Source organism: Podarcis raffonei, chromosome 2 (assembly GCF_027172205.1).
Source record: "Podarcis raffonei isolate rPodRaf1 chromosome 2, rPodRaf1.pri, whole genome shotgun sequence".
Lineage (NCBI taxonomy): Eukaryota > Metazoa > Chordata > Lepidosauria > Squamata > Lacertidae > Podarcis > Podarcis raffonei.
Window position 1 is genome coordinate 59,121,324 of NC_070603.1, and position 22,643 is coordinate 59,143,966.

Consider the following 22,643-nt stretch of genomic DNA (forward strand, 5'->3'; position numbering starts at 1 on the left):
ATCTTTGCAAAGGGCGCCATCCTCCAGCGAAAACAGCCTCAGGTTACGAGCCCGTCGAGGGGGTTTGCCGTAAGCTCTCGCGGTTACAAGTAAAAGCCTGTCCTCACAACCCGCATCCAAGATGGCGCCGCTCGTGCCACCGGCTGGAGGCGGTACCTAAAATGGCGGCGCCGGCGGCGCATGCGCGTTAGCGAAGGGTTGTCAGTTGGGGCCTGGCCGTTCCCCATTGTGTGCCTGCTGCGGAGAGGAAGCTCGAGGGCTTTTCGCTGCTGCTGCTGCTGCTGCCGCCGCCGCCGCCTCGGTGCTGCTAGGGATGGAGACGGAGCCTCTGGAAGGAGACGGCGGCGGCCATGAGGGGCCTAAGACGACTTCGGCCACGGCCCCCGCACTCACGGCCTCTCAGCGCCGGGCTGAGATTCGCCGGAGGAAACTGCTGATGAACTCGGAGGATCGGATCAACCGGATCATGGGCTTCCACCGGCCAAAGGCGGGTGAGGACGGGGCGTGGCTTTAGGGGGGCGGTTTCTGACGGCGCTGGGCATCCCCTCCTTGCCAGGGCGCTTATGAACGACCTCCTTCCTTCCTTGCCGGGGGGTGGGAGCTCAACGCGCGCCCCTCTTTCCCTCTCATGTCCTCCTCTCCTTCCCGAACAATGGGATAACATGGTCCGTATATTAACAAGCTAATCTGATCGCTCAAAATGACGCTGCCCCTCCTCCTCGAGCGATATAACGCATTCGTCTTATTTGAGGTGCTTCCCCCCCCCCAACTCTCCTCTTCAGTAAAGGTGCTTTGTTTGAAGATAAATCAAGTTCTTTCATGCGATCCAAGGATGTCTGTTTCAGCATTGAAAATGGTCACACCTGCCTCTACGTCCTTTGGGAAGAACAGATCATGCACAATTTATAAACTAAAGTGTGTTTCGTTCAGGATTTGTGTTCCCATTTGCAATGGAGAAAGCTGAACGCTCTTATATTTGACGCGAAAGTGCCAACAAACCATGCTGAATCATTTCAATACTTATTACTGAATGAAATCAATATTTTTTTCATAATTCTATTCTCTGAATCATTTTTATCCCACCTGTTGCTTATTTATTCACTCAATTTATTAGTTTTTTGGGATGACATATGGGTTTAAAACAGCTATTACCACCAAGAAGCCCTGGGTGGGTGTATCCTTGCAATAAGCTTGCAAGGTCTGACTGCGCAAGAGCTTTATGTGAGAGAACTTTGAGAGTACAGGAATTTGAATCTTTCTGCTCCTTTAACCCTAACCAGTATATCACGCTGACTTGTCTCTCTTCTGTTATTTATCATTTAGATAATGTTTCCAGTTCACAATATAACTTGTAACACTCGTTTGCCTTGTGTTGCCATTTTTAAATGTGGAACTGAGACCAAGATGATTTGCCTACTGCTTGTCATTTTCTTTGTCATGTTCCTTGATTTCCTATTGAATATGTAGATAGTTTTATTAATGTGCTGTGCTTCTGGCTGCATTTAAAAGCAGAGAATGTAACTTAACACTTAGGTGGGGAAGCTGTACAGTAGCTCCTGCTTTTAGTACTTTTTGGTCAAGAAGAAGAGGAAGAGAGTTGTGGAAATCATTAGAGCTTGCAGGTGTTTACATGCTTTGATTCTTTCTGTGTCCTTCCAGTACTCTTTAATATATTCAGAGCTGAGATTCCACAGTATGTATTGGTGCCATGCTCTTCCTTCTAGTGTGTTTGAAATATTGGAGATTGAAATCGTTTCTTTCTAGTTTAAGGGTGCTAGTAATCCTCTGAAGAAAGATAACAACTTGAAGCACTTAAGAGTCCCTGAACCAGGTGTTGCTAACGCTTTTTTGTCCCATGGGTCACATTCAGTATTGGCCAAACCTCTAGAGGTTACAGGTCAGCACTGGATGTGGCCACCCCATACCCTCACTCATGGACACTTTCCTGTGTACTTTGCCCTCAGCTGGTTTGTGCAGATTAGCTGAGGATCATAAAAGTATTGGCCATCAAAGTATTGGTCTGAAGTCCAGGGAGAGGGTGATTTTCATTCCCATCAGGTTTAGAGCTTTCTATCGTTGTAGCACCATTACCAATGCTTTTTTTCTAGAAAAAGAGTTGCAGGAACACCCACTTTTTTTGAGTTGAACTTTTTTTAGGGGAAGCCAAAGCTGGCCTGGGGGGCAGTCACCCCTTTGCTAAATGAGGGTTTAGCACTGCTTCCTCCCCACAAACATGCCCTCCTTCCTTCTCTTCTTCCTGGCCAACTCTAAGGGGAACAGATGCTTCATTTTAGATTAACCACGGTTTAGTTTGCTGTCCAAACCCTGAACTATGGCTGATCTTAACTATCGTTAACTATCTTAACACAGTTTGACTGAGCTTGGATGACATGAGAAGCTGTGACTAATAAAAAATGGAAAGCTCTGGGAGAGGTTGGGTGAAAGCATGTGAGCCTGGGAGAAAGATAGCTTGCTTTCGCAACGCTAAACTGTGGGTTAGTGTTCTGTCCAAACTAACCCATTATGGTCAGCTTTCTCCTTGGCAAGCTTTGTGACTTTTCATATGTGTGCTATAAAGCAGTTTTGGAAAGCCTATAGAATGGTGTTCTTAATTATTCTGTCACAGTTATTGGAAAAAATAGGCATGAAATGTTTACACTTTTAAAAGATTAAAGATTGCATTTCTGGCTTGTACTTTTGTTCTTCCTTCTACAGTTTGTAGTCACAAATCCTTCTTGGTATGACTTGTTTCTCTCCAAACCACTGTTATGTGCAAAATGAGTTATTTAAAGAGCTTTGGCAAAAAGTCTCTCTGCAATCAATTTATTTGACTCAGGAAAAAAATATGTGTGGAAAATTTATTATTTGGTTATTTGGCCTCGATGAACTACTGTAATTGGAATGGAACCAGAGGAAAGCACATGGAATGGAGTTGGTAGAAGTAACCACTCTAGCTTCACGAAAATCTGCTCTTGAGGATTAGGGAATACTTTTGGTTGGAGTGGGCTGTAGTGCAGGGGGATGAAGGTGGGAGAGGAGATCCCCCAAATTAGGTGGAGACATGAGCTCTGATTGTGAAAGTTGCTTCTATCTGACTTTTTAAAAAATTCTCCTGCTGTCCACATAGTATGAAAATTAAACCAGCAATAAAACACAAGCAGCATAATCTTTTTTAAAAATTACCACTGAACGACTAGTCCTTGTGTTTCTTTCAAAAGCCAGCAAGTAACTTGTCCTGTGTCCTGTTTTGTAGACTGAGGTCTGCAAGGGAAAAGGCACCAACTCTTAGTATCTTTTTGAAATGGCATTTTGCTTTATTTTTATTTATTTAATAAAATTATGCCCTACCCCTTTGCCATATGACTCTCCAGGACAGGTTACGGCAATAAAACACATAAAGCAACCAGTAGTTCAAACTCATAAAACAATCAGTATAAATAACTAAAGCCTTGGCTATCTGTCAGTATATCACTGCACAGGCCAGTTCCTTAATGCACAAAGACCTGAAAGAAACAGCAGGTATTTAGCTGGGGCAGGAAGGGGGAATGTTATTAGGCTCAATGTGAAAAGTATATGCCATTCTTGTTTGACCCCTGTTTTCCTTACAGTTCTCTTAGTTCCACAGCTGCATGGCCTAGGACCTTAGTCTGTAGGGATCCACTACCAGTTTATGACCTGATCTCAGATGGTCACAACAGCAGCCCTACCGCTGTACAAATGTATGGTTAAAAAAAAATAAGAAGAAAATGTTCCACAGGTGCATGTTTTGGTTTAAAGTGGGTCCCAGGTTTGAAAACATGGAAGACTACTAGCCTAGGTTTTGTAGAGTAACCTACAATATTTAGCATAGTGACTCCTTTCTTTTTTGCCTCCTCTTTAGATGATGACAGCCATTCAGAATCAAAACTTCAGCTGGAACAAGATAAACCAAGCACTCTTCCCACTCCTGTTTCCAAACGGGTTGTGCTAGGTGACACTGTTTGCAGTTTGGCAGGAACAGCCGACCACGCAAGCAGTGCAATAGAGCACAAGGGAGAGAAAAAGGACTTGTTTAGCATAACTCCCGAGGTTGGAAATGATGGCACTGGCGAGCTCCGACAGCGCAGCAGAGGGGATCTGATGGAGGTTCCGCAGAGAGCACCTCGCCACGGGTTAGACCAGTATCTCTCGAGGTTTGATGAAGCGATGAAGTTAAGAAACCAACTTATCAGTGAGAAGCCAAGCCAGGAAAATGGAAATGTAGTGGAGGAATTTGATTCCTTCCGCATTTTTAGATTAGTGGGGTGTGCGCTACTTGCCATTGGAGTTAGAGCTTTTGTGTGCAAATACTTGGTGAGTAAAGAAATGTCTTAGTAACTTAGTACTTCTTGTTTATTTGACCTGGTTGCCTTACTGATTAGCCCAGAAAGTTTGACAGTGGAATTTGCATTTGGCAGATAAGGAATTTATGCTGAGAAAAGTAATAACTTTCCCTAAGCCCACCCATCAAGCTCATAGCTAAGTAGAGATTTGGATTTAGGCCCAAATCCATAATTCTGTCCACTCTTCAACAGTGGCTTGTCCTAAGTAGTGATGATTGAGCAATGATTATTTTAAGACACATGGTGTTTGGCAAGAGGATCAGAACCACAAGAAATTGTAAGCCCTGGCCTAGCAATAGCATCAAGAAATTACTGTACTTTGGTGCTCTTCTGTATTGACAATAATTAAGCTATGGGTAGCCCTGGAAGCCCAGGACTGGCAGCAGTGTTGTTTGCTTTTCAGGCTGTGCCAAGTACTGTTCCAGTCTATGCAAATGGTGCTAAAACACAGCTGACAATTTACTGGCCAGTGATAACATTTAATAGTGGAACAAACGTAGCCTTATGCATGAAGCTTAACTACAAGGTTTTGCCTTGTCTTAATCCTGTTGTGAGCTAATCACATGAAGCAGCCTCTCCAAAGCAATTGGGCTAAAGTTTTCTTGCCATCAGAACCCTTAAGGAAGATGTAGCCATCTAATTTTAGGACTGAGGTCAAGTTGGCAAGATATGGACACAAATTTCTAGACATCAAAAATGAAGAAGACTGCTATCTTAAATTACTTAATCATCTGTCAAAAATCATACAAAACTATCCAAACCATTTTGAGATTCCCAGGCTCGTTTTTATGGGAACTGGATAATCAGCAGAAAAGCATTTCCTAACTATATAAAGTGCAATGCCTAATCATTGCTACTATCAAGTGGCTTTAAATTATTCAAAAGTAAATTTGAATGTTATTGTTTAATTATGTGCAAGGATGATTATTTACTGAATGATTCATATGAAAGTTTTCCTTGGGGACTTTTTGAATGGACACGTTCCTAGACATTACTATAGCACTCTAACCCTATAGGTCTGTACCATTACGTTAGATATATGTTAATGACTTCTCTGGATTTTCCTTAAATATAAATTCAGTCTGTTTTGACAGTGGTGCTTTGAAATTTGGTTCTCTTCTCTATATTTTCTAATCAATTGGCTGAAACACTTCATAGACTATTTCCTTGAAATAATGTAGCAATGTGAATTTATTGTTACTACTTTCTGTTTCATTTAACTTTTTTGTTTTTTCCCCCCACAGTCAATATTTGCTCCATTTCTTACCTTACAGCTTGCATACATGGGGTTGTCTAAGTATTTCCCAAAGGTAAGACCTTTTTTTTAGGATAAACGGATTATCAAAATGTCTAAACTTTAAAAAAGATTTGACAGAGAAAGCACCGTGTTAGAATTTTCTTAGCTTTTATGCAGCATAGCAGATAATACAATGCTAATTTAGGTTAATCAGCAATTGTTTGCATTTTGTGTATGTACATTTTGAATACTTGAGAGTAGTCAGCTACAGAGGCAAGAGGCAGTACTGAGGATCTTCATGGGTGTAAGTTACATTCAAATTTAGAATACCTTACTTCTGAGTAAAAGTGTTTTGGACTGCACTCTAAGGTTGTGATTCTAGGCACGCTTACCTGGGAGCCACTCTCTGAACTCCATGCAGCTTATTTCTGAATAGAAAAATACAGGAATGCTCTGTAAAATGGGCTAACCTGTTGGTCTTGCCCTTACCTGGAAGTCACCATCTATAAGCTTGGTGGCATCGTTATTGTAAAATAGACTTTGTCAGACTTCAGGTCCAGGGTACCAAACTCCCATTCTTCTAGGTGCATATTGCGACAGGGAATTTCATTAGCTTGAGCAGTTTTCTGAGCTCTGGGCGCAATACTGCTCCTAAAATTTCATATTAAAACTGCAGAGTTGAAGGAAAGGAGGACCTTTTTCTGCCTCCCCCCTTCCAGCTACTCTCTGAAGACTAGAGAAGAGACCCTCTTAAGACTATTAGGGGGATGGGCAGGGGATGGACTAGACCATGTGAAAAATGAACATAATATTTGTATTGTTGTTATAAAAAAGCATGCCTAGACATTCCGTTGTTGTGCCCATAACCTAGATTTAAGGTGCCATTTAGCTCCTAGCTTTCACATCCCAGTTTCTAACACTGACCAGGCCACATATTATGGCAGATTTCTCAGAGGCTTTTTGTAGCATAGGCCATGTATTTTCATCTTGAGATTTTCTTATGGCATTGGCAATAATATTTATGTGACAGACTGATCATCTGAATTCTAACTTGGAAGAAAATTCCCCTTGATTGAATAGGTCGCATTCCTGTTGGTGTATGTAGGATTGCAGATGGTTTGTAAAAGAAAAGCACAATGTTTACTTGAGCGTTGCCTCTCCCCCACCATGTTTTGCGACTGTGAATCCAGTGAACTAATCACTTTTCTGCAGATTACTTTTGAATAACTTTTGTGGGAGATGTTGGCCTTCTTGATGTATATCAGGGGCAGGGGACCCTTTTCAGCCTGAGCGCCGCATTCCTGTGTTGGCAGCCTTCCAGATGCCAAAAGTGGGCAGAGAAACAGACGTGGCATGTACCTTTGTACGGAAGGTGACATTCCAGCCACACACAACAGCCAGATGTTTCTAATTACACACACCTCTCTCCATCTTCCATCCAGGCAAGCAAGGTGCATCATTGCAGTCCAAGGACACATTCTAGCTAGGCAGAAGCTCTTGAGAGATCAGGACTCATGAGGGCTGAATTTAAAGGCCTTGCAGGAGGCTGCATTTGAGACCCTGGGCATGAGGTTTCTGTCCCCTTTGCTTTACATTTTTGCCCAGGGATTGATGCACAGCCTCATGTCTTCTTCTCACCTTTTAGTGTATTGATCAAATATCTTAAAGGTAAAGGTACCCCTGCCCGTACGGGCCAGTCTTGACAGACTCTGGGGTTGTGCGCCCATCTCACTTAAGAGGCCAGGGGCCAGCGCTGTCCGGAGACACTTCCGGGTCACGTGGCCAGCGTGACAAAGCTGCATCTGGCGAGCCAGCGCAGCACACGGAAACGCCGTTTACCTTCCCGCCAGTAAGCGGTCCCTATTTATCTACTTGCACCTGGGGGTGCTTTCAAACTGCTAGGTTGGTAGGCGCTGGGACCGAGCAACGGGAGCGCACCCCGCCGCGGGGATTCGAACCACCGACCTTTCGATCGGCAAGCCCTAGGCGCTGAGGCTTTAACCCACAGCGCCACCCGCATCCCTCAAATATCTTACTTTTCTTTCAAACTGGTGACATTTTCAGCTAACTTTCCTTTGCTGTCATCATTGTTTTTGTGAGAGTTGTATTGCATGAAACATGAGAATTACCAAATGTGGGCGACAAAGGACTTATTAAGTAACAATTAGTGGACAAAAATCCCTTTTAGTATAGGCAACTGGCAAGTGAATGTAATGGAACTTTGAAGAAAGGAACCATTTCCAGTGTGATAACACCGTTTCCAAGTCCCAAAGTCATTACTTCATCACTGTAGCCTCTGCCCTTGCCTGATGAATGTAAGAGAATAGCACCAGCTGCTATTTGTGAACAGAAAGAGCTCATCATAATAGAAACAAGCAACCAAGATTACAGGAAAATACCTTTGAGAGGCATTTTTAAATGCACTTTGAGAAGTGTATGGTAAAATATTAGGTAACCTTATGAAATGTATTATTATTATTAATTGAATTTATATACCTCCCTATACCCGGGGGTCTCAGGGAAGTTCACAGAAAAAATCAAGATATAAAACCACAAAAAGCCTAATAAAAATAAAAATTAATGTATTAAAGCTCTGATAAGGTGCTTAAAGATGAAAGCTGTGAAAAACGAAGTATTTTTTATTTCTTATACAGAGTGAAAAGAAAACGAAGACCACGGTATTGACTGCTGCTCTTTTACTGTCTGGGATCCCTGCAGAAGTGATTAGTCGTTCCATGGACACTTACAGCAAAATGGGGGATGTTTTTACAGACCTTTGTGTCTATTTCTTTACTTTCATCTTCTGCCATGAACTGCTTGTGTTTTTTGGTTCCTGAAGTGCCATGATAGCTGTGGAACCTGGTGTAATACTTCAGCTGGACTGCGTCACTCTTGATTTCATACATGCCTCTGGATATATAAACAGTGTTAACCCTATATCCAATACTTGGTTCAGTGCAGCTTAAACATACTTTGATAGGGAAGAGCTTTGAAGTCCCGGCTTTGAAGCTGAATTGGTAGATTTTGAGTACAGTGCAGAGTGATCTCAGATATGGACAGTCAAATGCAGTTATTGGTCAATGGTCCAATGACACACTTTTCTTTAAAACTGAAATGTGTCCTTTCTGTCCATCACCCCAGTTAAAAGGAATCATCCTGAAACTGTAACCTTTCCCTTTGGCTCTATGATTGAGAGCACAGTGCAGCTGAGGTCTCCTACTTGAATAGAATTATGTTAGTCTTTATGGGTGAATCCAAGGATTCCATGAGCAAAACGCAACTCATCAGACGCTCCTGCTGGAGGAAAGGTCAGGGAGGTGATTTTTGTGTTCCTCCTATACCAGAGGGCTGGGGATTCTCCAGAACTTGCAGGGGTGGCACAGGAGAAAATGGAGGTCGGAATAATTGTTACCCTTCTCCCAGCAGGAGTCTCTGATGAGTCTCTGTTTTTCCTCCAAATGGATCTTTCTGTTCATGGAAGGAATGCTCTGAATACAAGCTTATCATAGGAATATCCTAGGAGTTGATTTTATTAGCTTATATCCCTCAATTCATGCATTTTAGCAGTCAGGATAGTCTTACCAAAATACTGCCAGCACTAAGATTGATTCTACAATAGAATTAGGCTGGATATAAGTCATCATTTTATGTCTTCCTTAAATGGGGTAGTATTCTCTTTGTTTTCTTGTAGTTAGGGAGGTTTGATTTTAGGATGTGAATGCAAGAGCTAAGACGAAGCAGTGAAATTCAACTTCTTTATGTGTTCCCATTAAGCATTCATTGGGTGATATCAAACATTAATCATACTCAAAGTAGACTCACTAAAATCAGTGGATTTTAGTCCTTCATTTCAGCTAGCCTACTCTTGAGTTTGACTTCCATTGGATATTGCCTGTTATCTTTTTTTTACCTAACTAGGAAACTTAATTACTTGTGTTTACATGATCTAATGCAATATACAGCATTAGTGCAGATTTAAAAGCTGCTCTCTTGGGTAACTATACTTTCGTACCTAAAAATGTCACAAGTTTTGCTCATTCCTCTGACTTGACAAGTGCTTTTTTTTTTGTTCATTGTAGTGTAAACTAACACAGGTTTCTGCTTCCTATTTCCTATATCTTCCGTTGCAAGAATATTGCATGTGGAGTCCAGCCTCTTCTGTCTGGACATTCAAGGGATCATTACATTTATCAGTAGCAGGGGGGAAATGTGACTTGTAAGAGTACAGACCAGGTTTTAACCATAATTTTAATCAAATTATTAGTTTGTACAGTTGCTTACATGTTCATTTCACATGGGAATGCTGACTCACAAGTAAGTTTTTATAACCCATCTGAAACAGATACTTGAAGCGTCTTCCATCAAAACCATTAGGGCAATTCGAGGTAAATGCTCTTGATTGGTTCATTTCTGAAAGATTCCGTTCTATTGGTCAGTACCATAAAACAAGTCTTTACTTGGTTTTAGCTGGTGGTCCTTCATATTTATTTAGAGTTAAGTTCCTTCAGTAAATCACAGTTGTTGTTTACCATTAAAAACAGATTTTATTACTAAAAATAAATAAAAATAAATTAAGAACCCTATAATATTTAAAGGCTGGTTCAGAGGAAGCCCAGATTAAGAGAGCATGCACATCCAACCTTCCTTTCTCCCTCCCCATCTTTCTCTGCTCTGCTTCAGTGCTGTGTGCAATGTTTGCGATCCCTGGTTCACTTCTGAACCTGCCACCCTGACAAGTAATTGGCACCAGGCTTAGGTATTAAGTGAGAAATTAGGCTGGGAGAAATCAGGCTATTATGTAATAGTTCCCTTTATGCTGAAGGATGAGTGGATATTTGCCTGGGACCTTAATAATTAATGTGAATAAATGTTCTGGAGGTACAGTGGCCATCGTAAATGATAGGTGTTACCCATGTAGTTGTGATCCCCTGAGTTACTGAAATCATTCTGTGATTATAGAGGCTAATGTAGCTTCTCTTTTTAAAGGTGGTCACTTTTTTGTTTTTGTTTTGGATAATCAAAATAAGCTGTTTTCCTTATTTTGCTCCTTTCCTCCGTTACTGTTTTAATACTGCATTCATTGTTCAAATTGTATCTGTTACATGAAGAAAAGAGTTTTTAGAGTAAATATGGATGCACTGGAGACATCTGTGCACTTGGATTGAGATGTTTGCCATGGCAGTTCCCCGCGCTGAAGACATGATTCTGCTCAGTTTAAAAAACCAACTTTACTCTTTAGCAGTAGGAACTGTTGTGGCAAAAACAGCAAGCAAAGCCCTGTTTGTATCCGAGTTCTTTCCTGGGCATGTATTTCTTTCCTCTCTAGAATCGGGCCATGATATATTCTATTGTGTTCAGTAGACTTTGCACTATGATAAACTCTCAGCATCTAATTGTATATGTTAAGGTCTGACTATATCTCTGTCGACATGTTGAAAGGTTCTATTTGAAGCTAATGGATGTAATACAAAAGATTCAGAACAACTGCTTTGCAAGTGAGGGCTGAAATTGAGCTGGCATTAATAATTCTATCTGTAAGGAGTGACTGTTGCAGAAATACTGTATCTGCGTCACACCTTCAAAATGCTTTGAAGTTTTCATCATTCCCAACTAATAGTTTCAGAAAGCTGATAGACTTAACCATTAAAGCACCTTTCAGCTGGTGTTTCTGAATTTCTTTAATTCATATTTGGCAAGCTGGACTTTTCAACAGTGATAAATCAGTATCAAGTCTAAAATTTAATGGGTAGAACATAGAATTTTCCCATATTGCCCACTTCTGCTATGAAAAGTGATGTATAGGGTGGGATAGCAGATGAATAGTAAAAAGGTGTTTTGTATGTGGTTCCTTTTGCAAAAACCTCATTTTGCAAAATCTAATAAACCTCATGTGGTCATGTATGTCCTCCGGTGTAATTATTTCTAGACTGCTTCTATGAAGTCTGTTAACCATTTATTTGTTGGCATGCCTTTGTAATTCATTTTTAAAGACTACTTGGGTTGTCAAGCGTTTTACTAATATATTTCCAATGTTATTTTCATTTCCAACTATAAAATATATGTTCATGTAACTTATGGACAAGCATGATTTAGAAAGTAAAGAATTAAACACTGCAGTTAGCTCTGTTGAATCTGTTTACACACCACAATAGCAACCTGCCATCTGCCAGTTGAACAAGGACAATAATGTATTAAAAGACCAGAATGGGAGTTATGCTGAACAACATTGCATGTCACCCTTCTAGAAAAATTAACACAGAAACTAATGAGAGAATTAAAGAAATGTCATATTTCTATTTACAATTGTGAAAAATGTAAACTGTGGTACTGTACTATGCAATTCCATCCTGAAAGAACATCTGGAGAACTACGGAACACTGTGTTTGGACATCTGTAAAAAAGGAAGATTATTTCACCCTTTGTTATACTAACAAACTGAGCATGCTTCTCTGCCGATCCTGCTCACGTCTCACCCACCCAGTTCCATCACGACCACGAAGTAGCTTTTTACTGTAGGCTATACCAATGCACTACTACTAGGTCAACAGTTGTCCAGTCTCTCTCCAGATTTGGTGGTTAGTTTTATTTATTTATATCTACATCCGTTAGTCACATGGTGTACTGGAGCATGTTAGCATATTTGTAAGATGCTTAGACAGTGACTATGTTAAAAAAGTATATATACACACGAATTAAAGCAGATTGATAGTGTAGCATGTATCCACATTTAAAGTCATTGAAAGCAGCATGAAGTAGCAATAGTAAAGGTAAAGGTACCCAGTCGTGTCCGACTCTAGGGTTGTGCACCCATCTCACTTAAGAGGCCGGGGGCCAGCGCTGTCCGAAGACACTTCCGGGTCACGTGGCCAGCGTGACGAAGCTGCTCTGGCGAGCCAGCACCACCGCAGCACACGGAAACGCCGTTTACCTTCCCACTATAAAGCGGTACCTATTTATCTACTTGCACTTAAGAGTGCTTTCGAACTGCTAGGTGGGCAGGAGCTGGGACTGAAAGACGGGAGCTCACCCAGCCGCGGGGATTCGAACCGCCGACCATACGATTGGCAAGTAAGTCCTAGGCATTGAGGTTTTACCCACAGTGCCACCCGCGTCCCCAAAGTAGCAATAATTCCATACAATTAAAGAACTTGCTATCCCAGGTCTCCTTATCCCATGATTCTGCTCACTGTAATACTGTTGCACACACCTCAATTCAGTTTCCTTGCAGTGAAGGTCACTGGAGACTCTGGTGATTTTATGATTTAGTATAACAAAATAACAACAACAACAAATTATTATTATATACTGTATATCCCTCCGACCTGGCTGGGTTTCCCCAGCCACTCTGGGCGGCTCCTAAGAGAATCAAAAGCCAAGGATTCAGTTTAAGTTATTAACAGATGCAAAAGAAAGAGGTGGCTTCGCCCTGCCAGATTTGAAATTATATTATGAAGCATCATGCCTCTGTTGGATAAAGGAATGGATTAAATTACAGAATGGAGAGCTGTTAGATTTAGAAGGATTTGATAACAGATTTGGTTGGCATGCTTATCTATGGTATGAGAAGAAAAAAATTCACAAAGGTTTCGAAAACCACATCTTCCGAAGATCATTGATAGAGGTGTGGGAGAGGTATAAAAACTTGTTGGAACCTAGACTCCCCCATTGGATTTCACCATTAGAAGTGATGAGTGTGAAAAAAATTAATATGAGGGGGAGGTGGATAACATATGGAGAATTGGTTACAAGAGAGGGGGGGAAATGGAAAATGAAAACTTATGAAGAGGTGAAAGAATCTGTTTATGACTGGTTACATTACTTTCAGATTAATGAAATGTTTAAAAAAGATTGTAAAATGTGTGGGCATGAAGGTAAAGAATCAAAATTCCAAGTGGAGGTATTGAATAATGAGTATAAAAATCTGTATAAAATGTATAAAATGTTGCTGGAGTGGCATACAAAAGATGAAGAGGTAAAAGCAGTAATGATACACTGGGCAAGAGACTTTGGTTATAATATACAGTATGATGATTGGATGAAATTATGGAATGAAAGGTTAAAATTCACGGCATGTACTGCGTTGAAAGAAAATGTAATGAAAATGTTCTACAGATGGTATATAACGCCAGTTAAACTGGCCAAAATGTATAAAACATGCAATAAGTGTTGGAAATGTAAAGAAAAAGAAGGTACTTTCTATCATATGTGATGGGAGTGTAAAAGGGTGAAAGACTTCTGGGAAATGATATACAATGAATTGAAAAAGATGTTGAAATATACGTTCGTTAAAAAACCAGAGGCCTTTCTATTAGGAATGGTAGGAAACGAAATTAATAAGAGAGACTGTAAACTGTTTCAATATGTAGTGACTGCCATAAGGATACTTCTGGCCCAAAGATGGAAACAGGAAGAAATTCCAACAGTGGAAGAATGGAGAAGGAAATTGACTGAATATGCAGAATTGGACAAATTGACTGGGAAGATTCGATATCAGAAAGACCAAAAGTTTATCGAGGACTGGGGGAAATTTACAGAATATCTGAAAAATATATGTGATGTACAGACAACGCTTGTTGGTTTTGAAGAGACTCTGTAAGAAATATTGCAAAAAAGAGAGTAAGAGGAAAAGGAGTTGGGAAAGGCAATATCATGTTTAGAAATGCGTCAGTAAATAGAAATTTTACGAAAGATTGACAGAGAAACTGAGGGAAGTCAAAAATTGAAGAATGAGTGCAAAATAATTTGTTGATTGTATAAAATTTGTTTGGAAAATGAATAACAATTATTTTTTAAAAAAGAGAATCAAAAGCACAATAAAACATCAAACCTTAAAAACTTCACTAAATGACATTAGCACTTGAATAGATCTTGCTTCCCCATTAAGTTTATAGGGAGATCTCCAAACCCAAAGCTATGGATTAAGCACACAGAGAAAGTCAGGCCTCCTGTCTTTTTGCAGCTTCAGCCCAGACTAAAAATTGTGACTAGCTCTTGGCTAGTCTACCTACAATATGTCATCTCTTCCTGGAAGCACCATTAGCTTCTTGTTCCTATTGCAACATGGCCAACTCTCTATTCTTGTAACAAAAAAGGTGCTTAGCAGCGCAGCTAGGGCTGTTAACTTAAAAAAAAAAAAAAAACTGGTTTGGCCAGTTCAGCAGTTCCTTCTACCACAGACTACAGTTTTATAGATTAAAAAAATATCACAGACTGGTTGGGATCCACAGGCATTAGCCAAACCAGCCACCCAATCCTATAGCAATACTCTACCATCTCCATTAAGATAAATAGTTGCATACCTGGTCTGTGTTAGACATGAATCCAAGTTGTAAGTAGGAAGTATTTGCTATCGCATCATATTAGCTAGTTTTGGGTATTTGTGTATGTTAATATTAATACTAGATGGTTGTACACAGGGCATTGAAGCAATTGCCTTCAGCTTTTTCCAACCCAGCACCCAGGCATACGTTTTGGGGAACAATTTCTTAATTTCTGGGGTGGTAGTGCTGCTTTTGCAACCCAACTTAGATCAGGCCATGATAGTGTGTCCCTCCCCACCAGTTGAAGACCAATACATTATAAATTTATTGGGTGTATTACTTTTCTGTTCTCCTGGAGGTAACGCCCGCATTTTCTGTCTCTGGCATCAAACCGTATTGTAGCTAAAAAGAGAATTGGTGAATTTTATTTTATATCAAGGTGGCTTAGCAATCAGAACGGAATCACAGACAAGTCAGTATTAAATGCAAACATTAAGAAGCAGCTGATAAATGGAACGTGTCTCCTAGCTCAGCACCGTCCATTACAGAAGAGATTAAATTTGCGCAATTGCAATTGCAATCCATAGGCTGAACATCAGCTTGCCATGGACATCCGTCTGGTCACTATAAGAACGAGATGTTGGACTAGATGGGCTTTGGGACCCATCCAGAAGGGGCTCTTCGTGCGATCTCATCACCTGCCGCCTCTTCCACACAAACACGCAGGAGAGAGCAAGGTCCCGGCTAGAGCCTGTGAAAGCTCGGCCCTCCGGACGCTAGGGGTCGCTGTGCCCGGCTGGCGGAAACGCAGGTGAGGGCCCCTTCCTTCCGCTTTCTGCGTAGCGCGGTTCATTTCCGCTTCGTTTATTCCTTCGGAAATGGCTGCCGCTGCTGCCGCCGCCGCTAAGCCTTGAGGGATCAAGTCAGGAAAGAGGAGGAAGAGGCCGCTATGGGTCGCGAGTCCAGGTGAGCCGGGAGGCCTTTGCGGGAGCGGGCCGGCCCTGCCCGCGTTGGCCTTTCCGCACGGGACAAAAGTGGCCGGCCTCTCGGGGAGGCCCTTCGCGGGGCCGCGGGAGGAAGGCCGTTCGGGGGTCGCGAGGTTCTCCACGAGCTTCTCGCCGTCGGGAGTGTCGCAACTGCCAAACGGGCCGGGACTTTATTTCAGACACTTTCATAGAGTCCGTCATGATATTTCTATATTATAGTGATTTACAATTTTAGACGGGGCATCATCAGGGCAGTTTTTCGCTCTGCTTCTCTGTTATGTGTTTGAGGCGGCTGATGGCCATCCTTCTCTCCCACCCCACCCCCGGACAGGAATGTTTCTGTCCCTGTTTTTGAGCCCACCTCATCCCCAGGCCAGGGGTCGATAGCAGTAGCTTCAACGACCCAACAGAATGGTGGTGTTCTAAATATGAATTTCATCCAGAAAGGGCAATGCCACATATTTCCCATGCAAGGTTGGATTAATTTTGATGTCCATGAGATCAATTTTACTCAATTGTAATAAAATATGCAAAATGATACCTCCTCTCTGCTTATTTATTTCTAATTTGTTGCTGCTTCTCACCTGTACCAGGCCATTAGTTATCCAGACTGGTCATAGGTAAAGGTAAAGGTACCCCTGCCGGTACGGGCCAGTCTTGCCAGACTCTAGGGTTGTGCGCTCATCTCACTCTAGAGGCCGGGAGCCAGCGCTGTCCGCAGACACTTCCGGGTCACGTGGCCAGCGTGACAAGCTGCATCTGGCGAGCCAGCGCAGCACACGGAACGCCGTTTACCTTCCCACTAGTAAGCGGTCCCTATTTATCTACTTGCACCCGGGGGTGCTTTCAAACTGCTAGGTTGGCAGGTGCTGGAACCAAGACTGGTCATAATCCTCTGTAAATTGGGATGACCTGTGGTTATGAACAGCAAACTCAGCGTGCCTGTTATGAGAGAGGTTCTAACAGACCAAGAACGTAGACTTTAAAGAGTACAGCATAATAATGATGATGATGATGATGGCAGGGTTTCCCCAGCCACTTTGGCCAGGTTTTCCCCAGCCACTTTGGGCAGCATCCAACAAAAAATTAAAAATACATTAAAACATCAGTCATTAAAAACTTTCCTAAACAGGGCTGCCTTCAGATGTCTTCTAAATGTCATATAGTTGCTTATTTCTTTGACATCTGATGGGAGGGTGTTCCACAGGGTGGGCGCCACCACTGAGAAGACCCTCTGGCAAGGTCAACTTTGTTCATTTTTAAAAGTTCAATATGTCATTAGCTGCCACTGTGTTACTGCTGTTAATCAATATTGGGATGAAACAGATTTGCAGCACAGGTTTATGGTGGCTAGGCTGAACCGAGGCTAGCAATGAATGGTTGTAGCATACCTGATCCAAAATAATTTGTAGAGAGAGCCTTAATAGTGACTTGGCAGATTGCGTATTTTTATTTTTCTCGGTTATATCTCATTCTTATTTTAGGAAGCTCAGGGCAACTTTTGTGGGGCCCACAGTAGTCTGTCAGGCACTGATCTAACCCATCCCTGCTTAACATCATTACATCCTTTGAGGCCTTCGGACTGTTCACTGAACCAGTAACAATAACACAAGGCTGCTTCTTACGATTTTTGTTGTAGTATGTGGACATGAATACCTAAGTAGAATTCAGTGTTGTACTATGACAAACGTTCCATCTGCACAACCATCACCAGACAGAATGATATCCCCTCTTTCACCTGGACACTGTTCTGGAGGTTCTCCTGATTCCCCTAAAGCTAATTGGGGGGTGGGTCCAGGGGGAAAGCCTCATTAGGTGAATCCCACTCCATGAGTTTAAAATGCACATTATCCAACAAGTATGAATTGTGCATGTGTGTGTTTTTAACTGTGTTCCATACTAAAGAAACATACAATAGGTGATTGTGTCTCTACCTGCATGTATGTTGAATTGAAATAGTGTGTGTATGCATATATGTATGTGTATATGTTTTAATGGACAGCGTGTGTATTTTGTGCTTGGGAATTCATAGCTGATTACTGACAATTCTTATAATATTTGGACCTCTGTCTTTTCCAACATCCCTATGGTTTGCCCTGGAAATTATTAATACTGTTGGAACAACTTCTACAGGTTGGTTGTCTTGTACAGGTGAAGCCTGGCCTCAAGGCAAATGGATTCCCATATTAGCCATTTCTTAAAAGCCAATATAATGCTTCTTGGACCAAATGGAAGAAAACTTTTGACTGGCATGGAACATGGTTTGAAGACTTATGTAATAAGCTTGTAATGACTTTCACAGTAACACATGGTTTCATGGCATTAGGGAAAATCCCAGTATTGCATGGCATGAGTCTGGACCATTTATGTCACATAGTGTGAAAGGTTTCATGCTGGTTTAGTAGAAGGTTTCATCTTGCTTATCTTAATCTCTCTCATTTCCTTAGATCAACAAAGCAACAGGTGTCCAAACAAAAACAGTGAGTTACCCTATTTAAAATAATAGTTTTTGATCTCACACTTTCTAAGCTCAGATGTACTATGTTAATGATTATGTTAGTAAAGTTCTCATCCTTTTTCAGTATATCTGTATGGGGCCCAATTTGGATATTCACAGGGCCCCTATTCTTTTCTAACGTCTGTGGGTTCTTCCTGCTCAAGATGAAGTGCATTTGTTGCAAAGGAAGAAAACAGTGCTAGGACCTGCCGGTTTTTCATAGTACTACAAGATACAGTTATTTAATTTTCAGTTCCACAAAAGGTTTTAGCAAGATATTTATTTAGGTTGTAGTGTTTTAAGTAATACTTTACTCTTTTCACCCTATGTTTGATTTTCTTGGTGTGGTTTGCTTAGCAACCTTAGCTGTGTTATAGGGTGCTAGTGGCTCTCTTGAGAATGTTTGGCATGTATTTTGGATATTAACACAATACTTCTAATTTATGATATATGGTAGAAGGAAAGTACAATTCTTAACATTTTGGGCATAAAAATACTACTGTTTCTACTGCATTATTTCTCTACCCCATCTCAAAATTAAACAATAGGCAATGCAGAAATGAATGGCTGTCCCATTGTAATTTAGGGGCTGAGCATACAATTATCCAGAGATTGGATTGCTTGATCAAGCTGCCAACAACTAGATAATGTTATCTTCTAATTTATAATCTACATGACATTACAGCCCTAGAAATTAACAGTGTTAATGGTTAGTTGCCTGGAAATGGTTCACAGGATGTTAGTTTATCATTTATTTTTGCTTTTACTCGCTGTTTTATTAATTCCTAAACTGCTTTCCTTCTATTATTGTTGTGCTTCTTTGCCTTGAGCCATGCTTCCATTTGAAAAGGAAATACTTTAAATACAAAATAATAGAACTCAAAGAACCAAAATGACATTGTCAGCCCCTCTTATGAGTTCTGAATTTTATCTTATTTACCATATTTTCCCGTGTATAACACGCCCCCGTGTATAAGACGACTCCTATGCATGGGGGATTTGTAGCTGTGCCTCCTCAATCCTTGTCCAGCATGTGAAGATAACTCAAGAGCTAATTTTTAACCTTTTTAAAAGCTTTAAAGATTGTATTCTTTGAAAACATCTGTGATTGTGTATGCTAAACTCCAATTTTGGTGTTGTATATCTTGACCATTCTGTTGCTACCACAGGCATTATCGGAAGCGCTCCTCATCACGAGGGCGTTCTGGTAGCCGTTCTAAGAGTCGCTCTCCATCTGACAAAAGAGCCAAACGTGGAGATGATAGACGTTCTAGAAGCAGGGAAAGAGAACGTAGGCGTGAAAGATCACGGAGCAGGGACAAGAGGAGATCTCGGTCACGTGATCGAAAGCGTGTGAGGTAAGCAAAGGAAAATTGAATAACTTATTAAAACATTCCTTCCCTGGGAGATATTGGGTGTTTTCTGGTGAAAGAGGTTGCTTCTAACTAGAAGATGTGTTCAGTAGGAAGTGTTCTCAGTTGGTCATTTTCCTTGAAAAGCTGTAATCATTGGTATTAATGCTTGTCCTGTTTTCTTTTTAGATTACTAATGAAATCTTTTTAGATTACTAATGAATATTTTCTACTATCTCTCTTTTTAATGATTAAACTAGAAATAATATTTTGTTTACACAGTATTACCCAAAATCTGCTTGTGCGTAGGCGTTCACGAAGCAGAGAGCGGGAACGGAGCAGAGAAAGGAGACGATCACGCAGTCGAGAAAGAAGAAGATCCAGAAGCCGAAGTAGAGGGCGGCGGTCCCGATCTTCTAGCCCTGGCAAGAACAAGAAAGTGGAAAACAGGTAATTGACATACTAATGCATGCCATTTTGTGAAATATTTGAATGCTTTAATAGAATAGCTGTAATTATGGTCAACTTTCTACAGACAAGTCATAAGAAAGTTTGAACTTACTCTGGATAACCATGAATTAAGCATATACACAAAGAGGGATCCTGCCATCAGTACAGCTCATTTGAAGATTAGGGAAAAAATCCGGGGGGGGGGGCGTGTTTCATTGTGTGTGCTGTGAAGTGGTGATGGTGACATTGGAGCATCTCTGATAATGTGATGAAAGAGTTACAGCTACCTGTTCTGTGACTTTGGGAACGGAAAAAAACCTTTTTGATAAATACCAATGAGAGAAGAAGAATGTCCCTGGGTAGAGAGCAACATATAGGAAGGCATGGAGATAAGCATGGTAGAATGAAAAATGAGGATTGTATTGAGTTTGTGAATAGGGACAAGAGATTGAATATGAAGAAACAAGTGAGTTAATGAAGTGATTAGGGAAGAGCATTGGGGAAATATGCCTAGTTGCTTCTGTATGGTATCCAGTTAATAAGTTCTTTTCACCCTTCCCTCTGTCCTGGTGTGAACTGCAAGTAAATTTCTAATGCTTTTGCTGTAACCATTAGTGCTAGAGATGAAATGCTGAGGTTCTGAAAATTCAGAGTCTGACATTAGAAGATTAATTGTTGGGAAATACTATATTATAGAGTTCTTTCCTTTATCAAGTTTTATTGCAATATTTCATCTGACTGCTTTGAAATCTGCTTCACCACCACCACAGTGCCAAAAAGGAAGAGCCCCACATTTTTTAACATACGTTTGCCTCATCTGAACTTGGCATGATTGCAGCAGAAACTATCATGATAATAACAACCTTAAAATTTTGCTGAGATCCAGGACAGATGTTTTGCATTTGCCTTCTTCTTAGGTTTTACCTGCTGTTCCACTTTGGTGGACTTTCTCCTTTTAGAACTTTTATTTACCTCAGGCACTTCAGTTCTGTATTCTCTCCCTCTCTCCCTCCCCCCCCCCCAAATCCTAAGCTGTATCCACACATTTTTAAAGCAATCCCAATAAAAATGGAAGAGCATGTATGGGCAGTGTTCATGTACACAGCATTGCAGAGAGTCAGCAAAGACACAAAACAGGAAATGTTGAGTATTGTGAGGGACATGTAATGCAGAGTACTTTTTGTATCTGGCTTCATAATCAGGGAACCATTTCTTCTTGTTGAGGTTCTTAACTTGTATCCAAAAACCTCCCATCATCCTTCTTGACAGGGGGTTGGTGTTGCATACACTCTAATCTATGTACTCCGGTGTTGTTACCTGTACCATTATGATAAAGGTAAAGGGACCCCTGACCATTAGGTTCAGTCGTGGCCGACTCTGAGGTTGCAGCGCTCATCTCATTTTATTGGCCGAGGGAGCCGGCGTACAGCTTCCGGGTCATGTGGCCAACATGACTAAGCCGCTTCTGGCGAACCAGAGCAGTGCAGGGAAACGCCGTTTACCTTCCTGCCAGAGCGGTACCTATTTATCTACTTGCACTTTGACGTGCTTTCGAACTACTAGGTTGGCAAGAGCAGGGACCGAGCAACGGGAGCTCACCCTGTCGCGGGGATTCGAACCGCCGACCTTATGATTGGCAAGTCCTAGGCTCTGTTATTTAACCCACAGTGCCACCCTCGTCCCCAACCATTATGATAGGGAGCCCTTTATTTTTATTTTTCTGTAAATAATACTATGTAAGAAAAGATTTAGTTCTGTTACTTGTTTGTTGAGTAGCTGCTCTTTATAGAGAGAGTTGTGTGCATGCTCCACCTAGTAATTGATCTTGGTGCTCTCGTTGCTGGGCACTGTGTTTATCTGCTGTTTCGGTACGTTGGGCTGCAAGAAAATGGCATTGGTGATTCTCTGGCCTCTCAGAAAATCAAATCATTCTTTATAACTTGTTCCTTTGGGGCCTCTGTGCTGCTATCACTACGTTTAGAAAACCTGAAGGAGTCCTCTTTGTTCTACAGATTTGCTTTCTCAAAATTAAAAACAGGTGTGTTAAATGAAAAATATTGAGCAAGCATATGGTTAAGGTATACAATAAAAATATGTAAGCCATTTCAGAAATATATCCATCTAGCTTTATCAACCTTATTCTAAAGTCACAAAGATAATGTCTTGAAAGTTCAGTGACATAAACTGTTGTTTAAGATAAGCATATGGTTTTTGTTAAAACCTTTCAGTGGGCTCTAAAGAGAACTTTATAAGATTTTACCAACCAAAATGATTTCTACATTTATAGCCAAGGGTTAGCACATGTTTGAATTGGATTTGTCCTTTTTGTGGGAGAAGAGGTGGGAATAATAAAAATTCATAATAAACATGATAAATGGCTTTCATATTGAAGCCAAGTCTGTCAGATTCTGAGGGAAGGTGTGTGTTTTAAAACATTCATTTTAGCCAGCAGTGACTCCTTGGAGGACACTAACACTTCCAAAGCAAGTGCTAAATCACT

General features: G+C 41.1%; 2 protein-coding genes and 1 long non-coding RNA gene across 7 annotated transcripts in view; all 3 read left to right on the forward strand.

The window, feature by feature from the left end:
- The first annotated feature begins 289 nt into the window (after nucleotides 1-289).
- Nucleotides 290-8,535, forward strand: CAMLG (calcium modulating ligand). Of its 2 annotated transcripts, none has more exons than XM_053376828.1 (4): nucleotides 290-491; nucleotides 3,881-4,332; nucleotides 5,606-5,671; nucleotides 8,253-8,535. In XM_053376828.1, exons 1-4 carry the CDS (start codon nucleotides 314-316, stop codon nucleotides 8,433-8,435), a joined length of 879 nt encoding a protein of 292 aa, XP_053232803.1. In that variant the 5' UTR covers nucleotides 290-313; the 3' UTR covers nucleotides 8,436-8,535. The 2 variants fall into 2 exon arrangements, with proteins under 2 accessions (XP_053232803.1, XP_053232804.1); XM_053376829.1 differs by having other exon boundaries at nucleotides 5,636-5,671.
- A 480-nt stretch (nucleotides 8,536-9,015) lies between these two features.
- Nucleotides 9,016-11,495, forward strand: LOC128407882 (uncharacterized). Its single transcript, XR_008328926.1, has 2 exons — nucleotides 9,016-9,297; nucleotides 9,337-11,495. It is a non-coding gene; the product is annotated as an uncharacterized LOC128407882 (long non-coding RNA).
- A 4,201-nt stretch (nucleotides 11,496-15,696) lies between these two features.
- DDX46 (DEAD-box helicase 46) overlaps nucleotides 15,697-22,643 on the forward strand; it is a 38,020-nt gene continuing 31,073 nt past the window's right edge. For 2 of the 4 annotated variants that reach the window (XM_053376830.1, XM_053376831.1), the window contains exons 1-4: nucleotides 15,697-15,824; nucleotides 18,292-18,324; nucleotides 19,511-19,699; nucleotides 19,976-20,143. In XM_053376830.1, coding sequence (XP_053232805.1) covers nucleotides 15,808-15,824; nucleotides 18,292-18,324; nucleotides 19,511-19,699; nucleotides 19,976-20,143 — 407 coding nt within the window. In that variant the 5' untranslated portion in view covers nucleotides 15,697-15,807. The remainder of the gene's footprint in view (nucleotides 15,825-18,291; nucleotides 18,325-19,510; nucleotides 19,700-19,975; nucleotides 20,144-22,643) is intronic. The other 2 variants (XM_053376832.1, XM_053376833.1) reach the window with 1 other exon arrangement.

Coding starts and splice junctions, on each gene's coding strand:
- CAMLG (XM_053376828.1), top strand. CDS start 314: ATGGAGACGGAGCCTCTGGAAGGAGACGGCGGCGGCCATGAGGGGCCT. Junction 492..3,880: donor CTTCCACCGGCCAAAGGCGG/GTGAGGACGGGG, acceptor CCTCCTCTTTAG/ATGATGACAGCCATTCAGAA. Junction 4,333..5,605: donor CTTTTGTGTGCAAATACTTG/GTGAGTAAAGAA, acceptor TTCCCCCCACAG/TCAATATTTGCTCCATTTCT.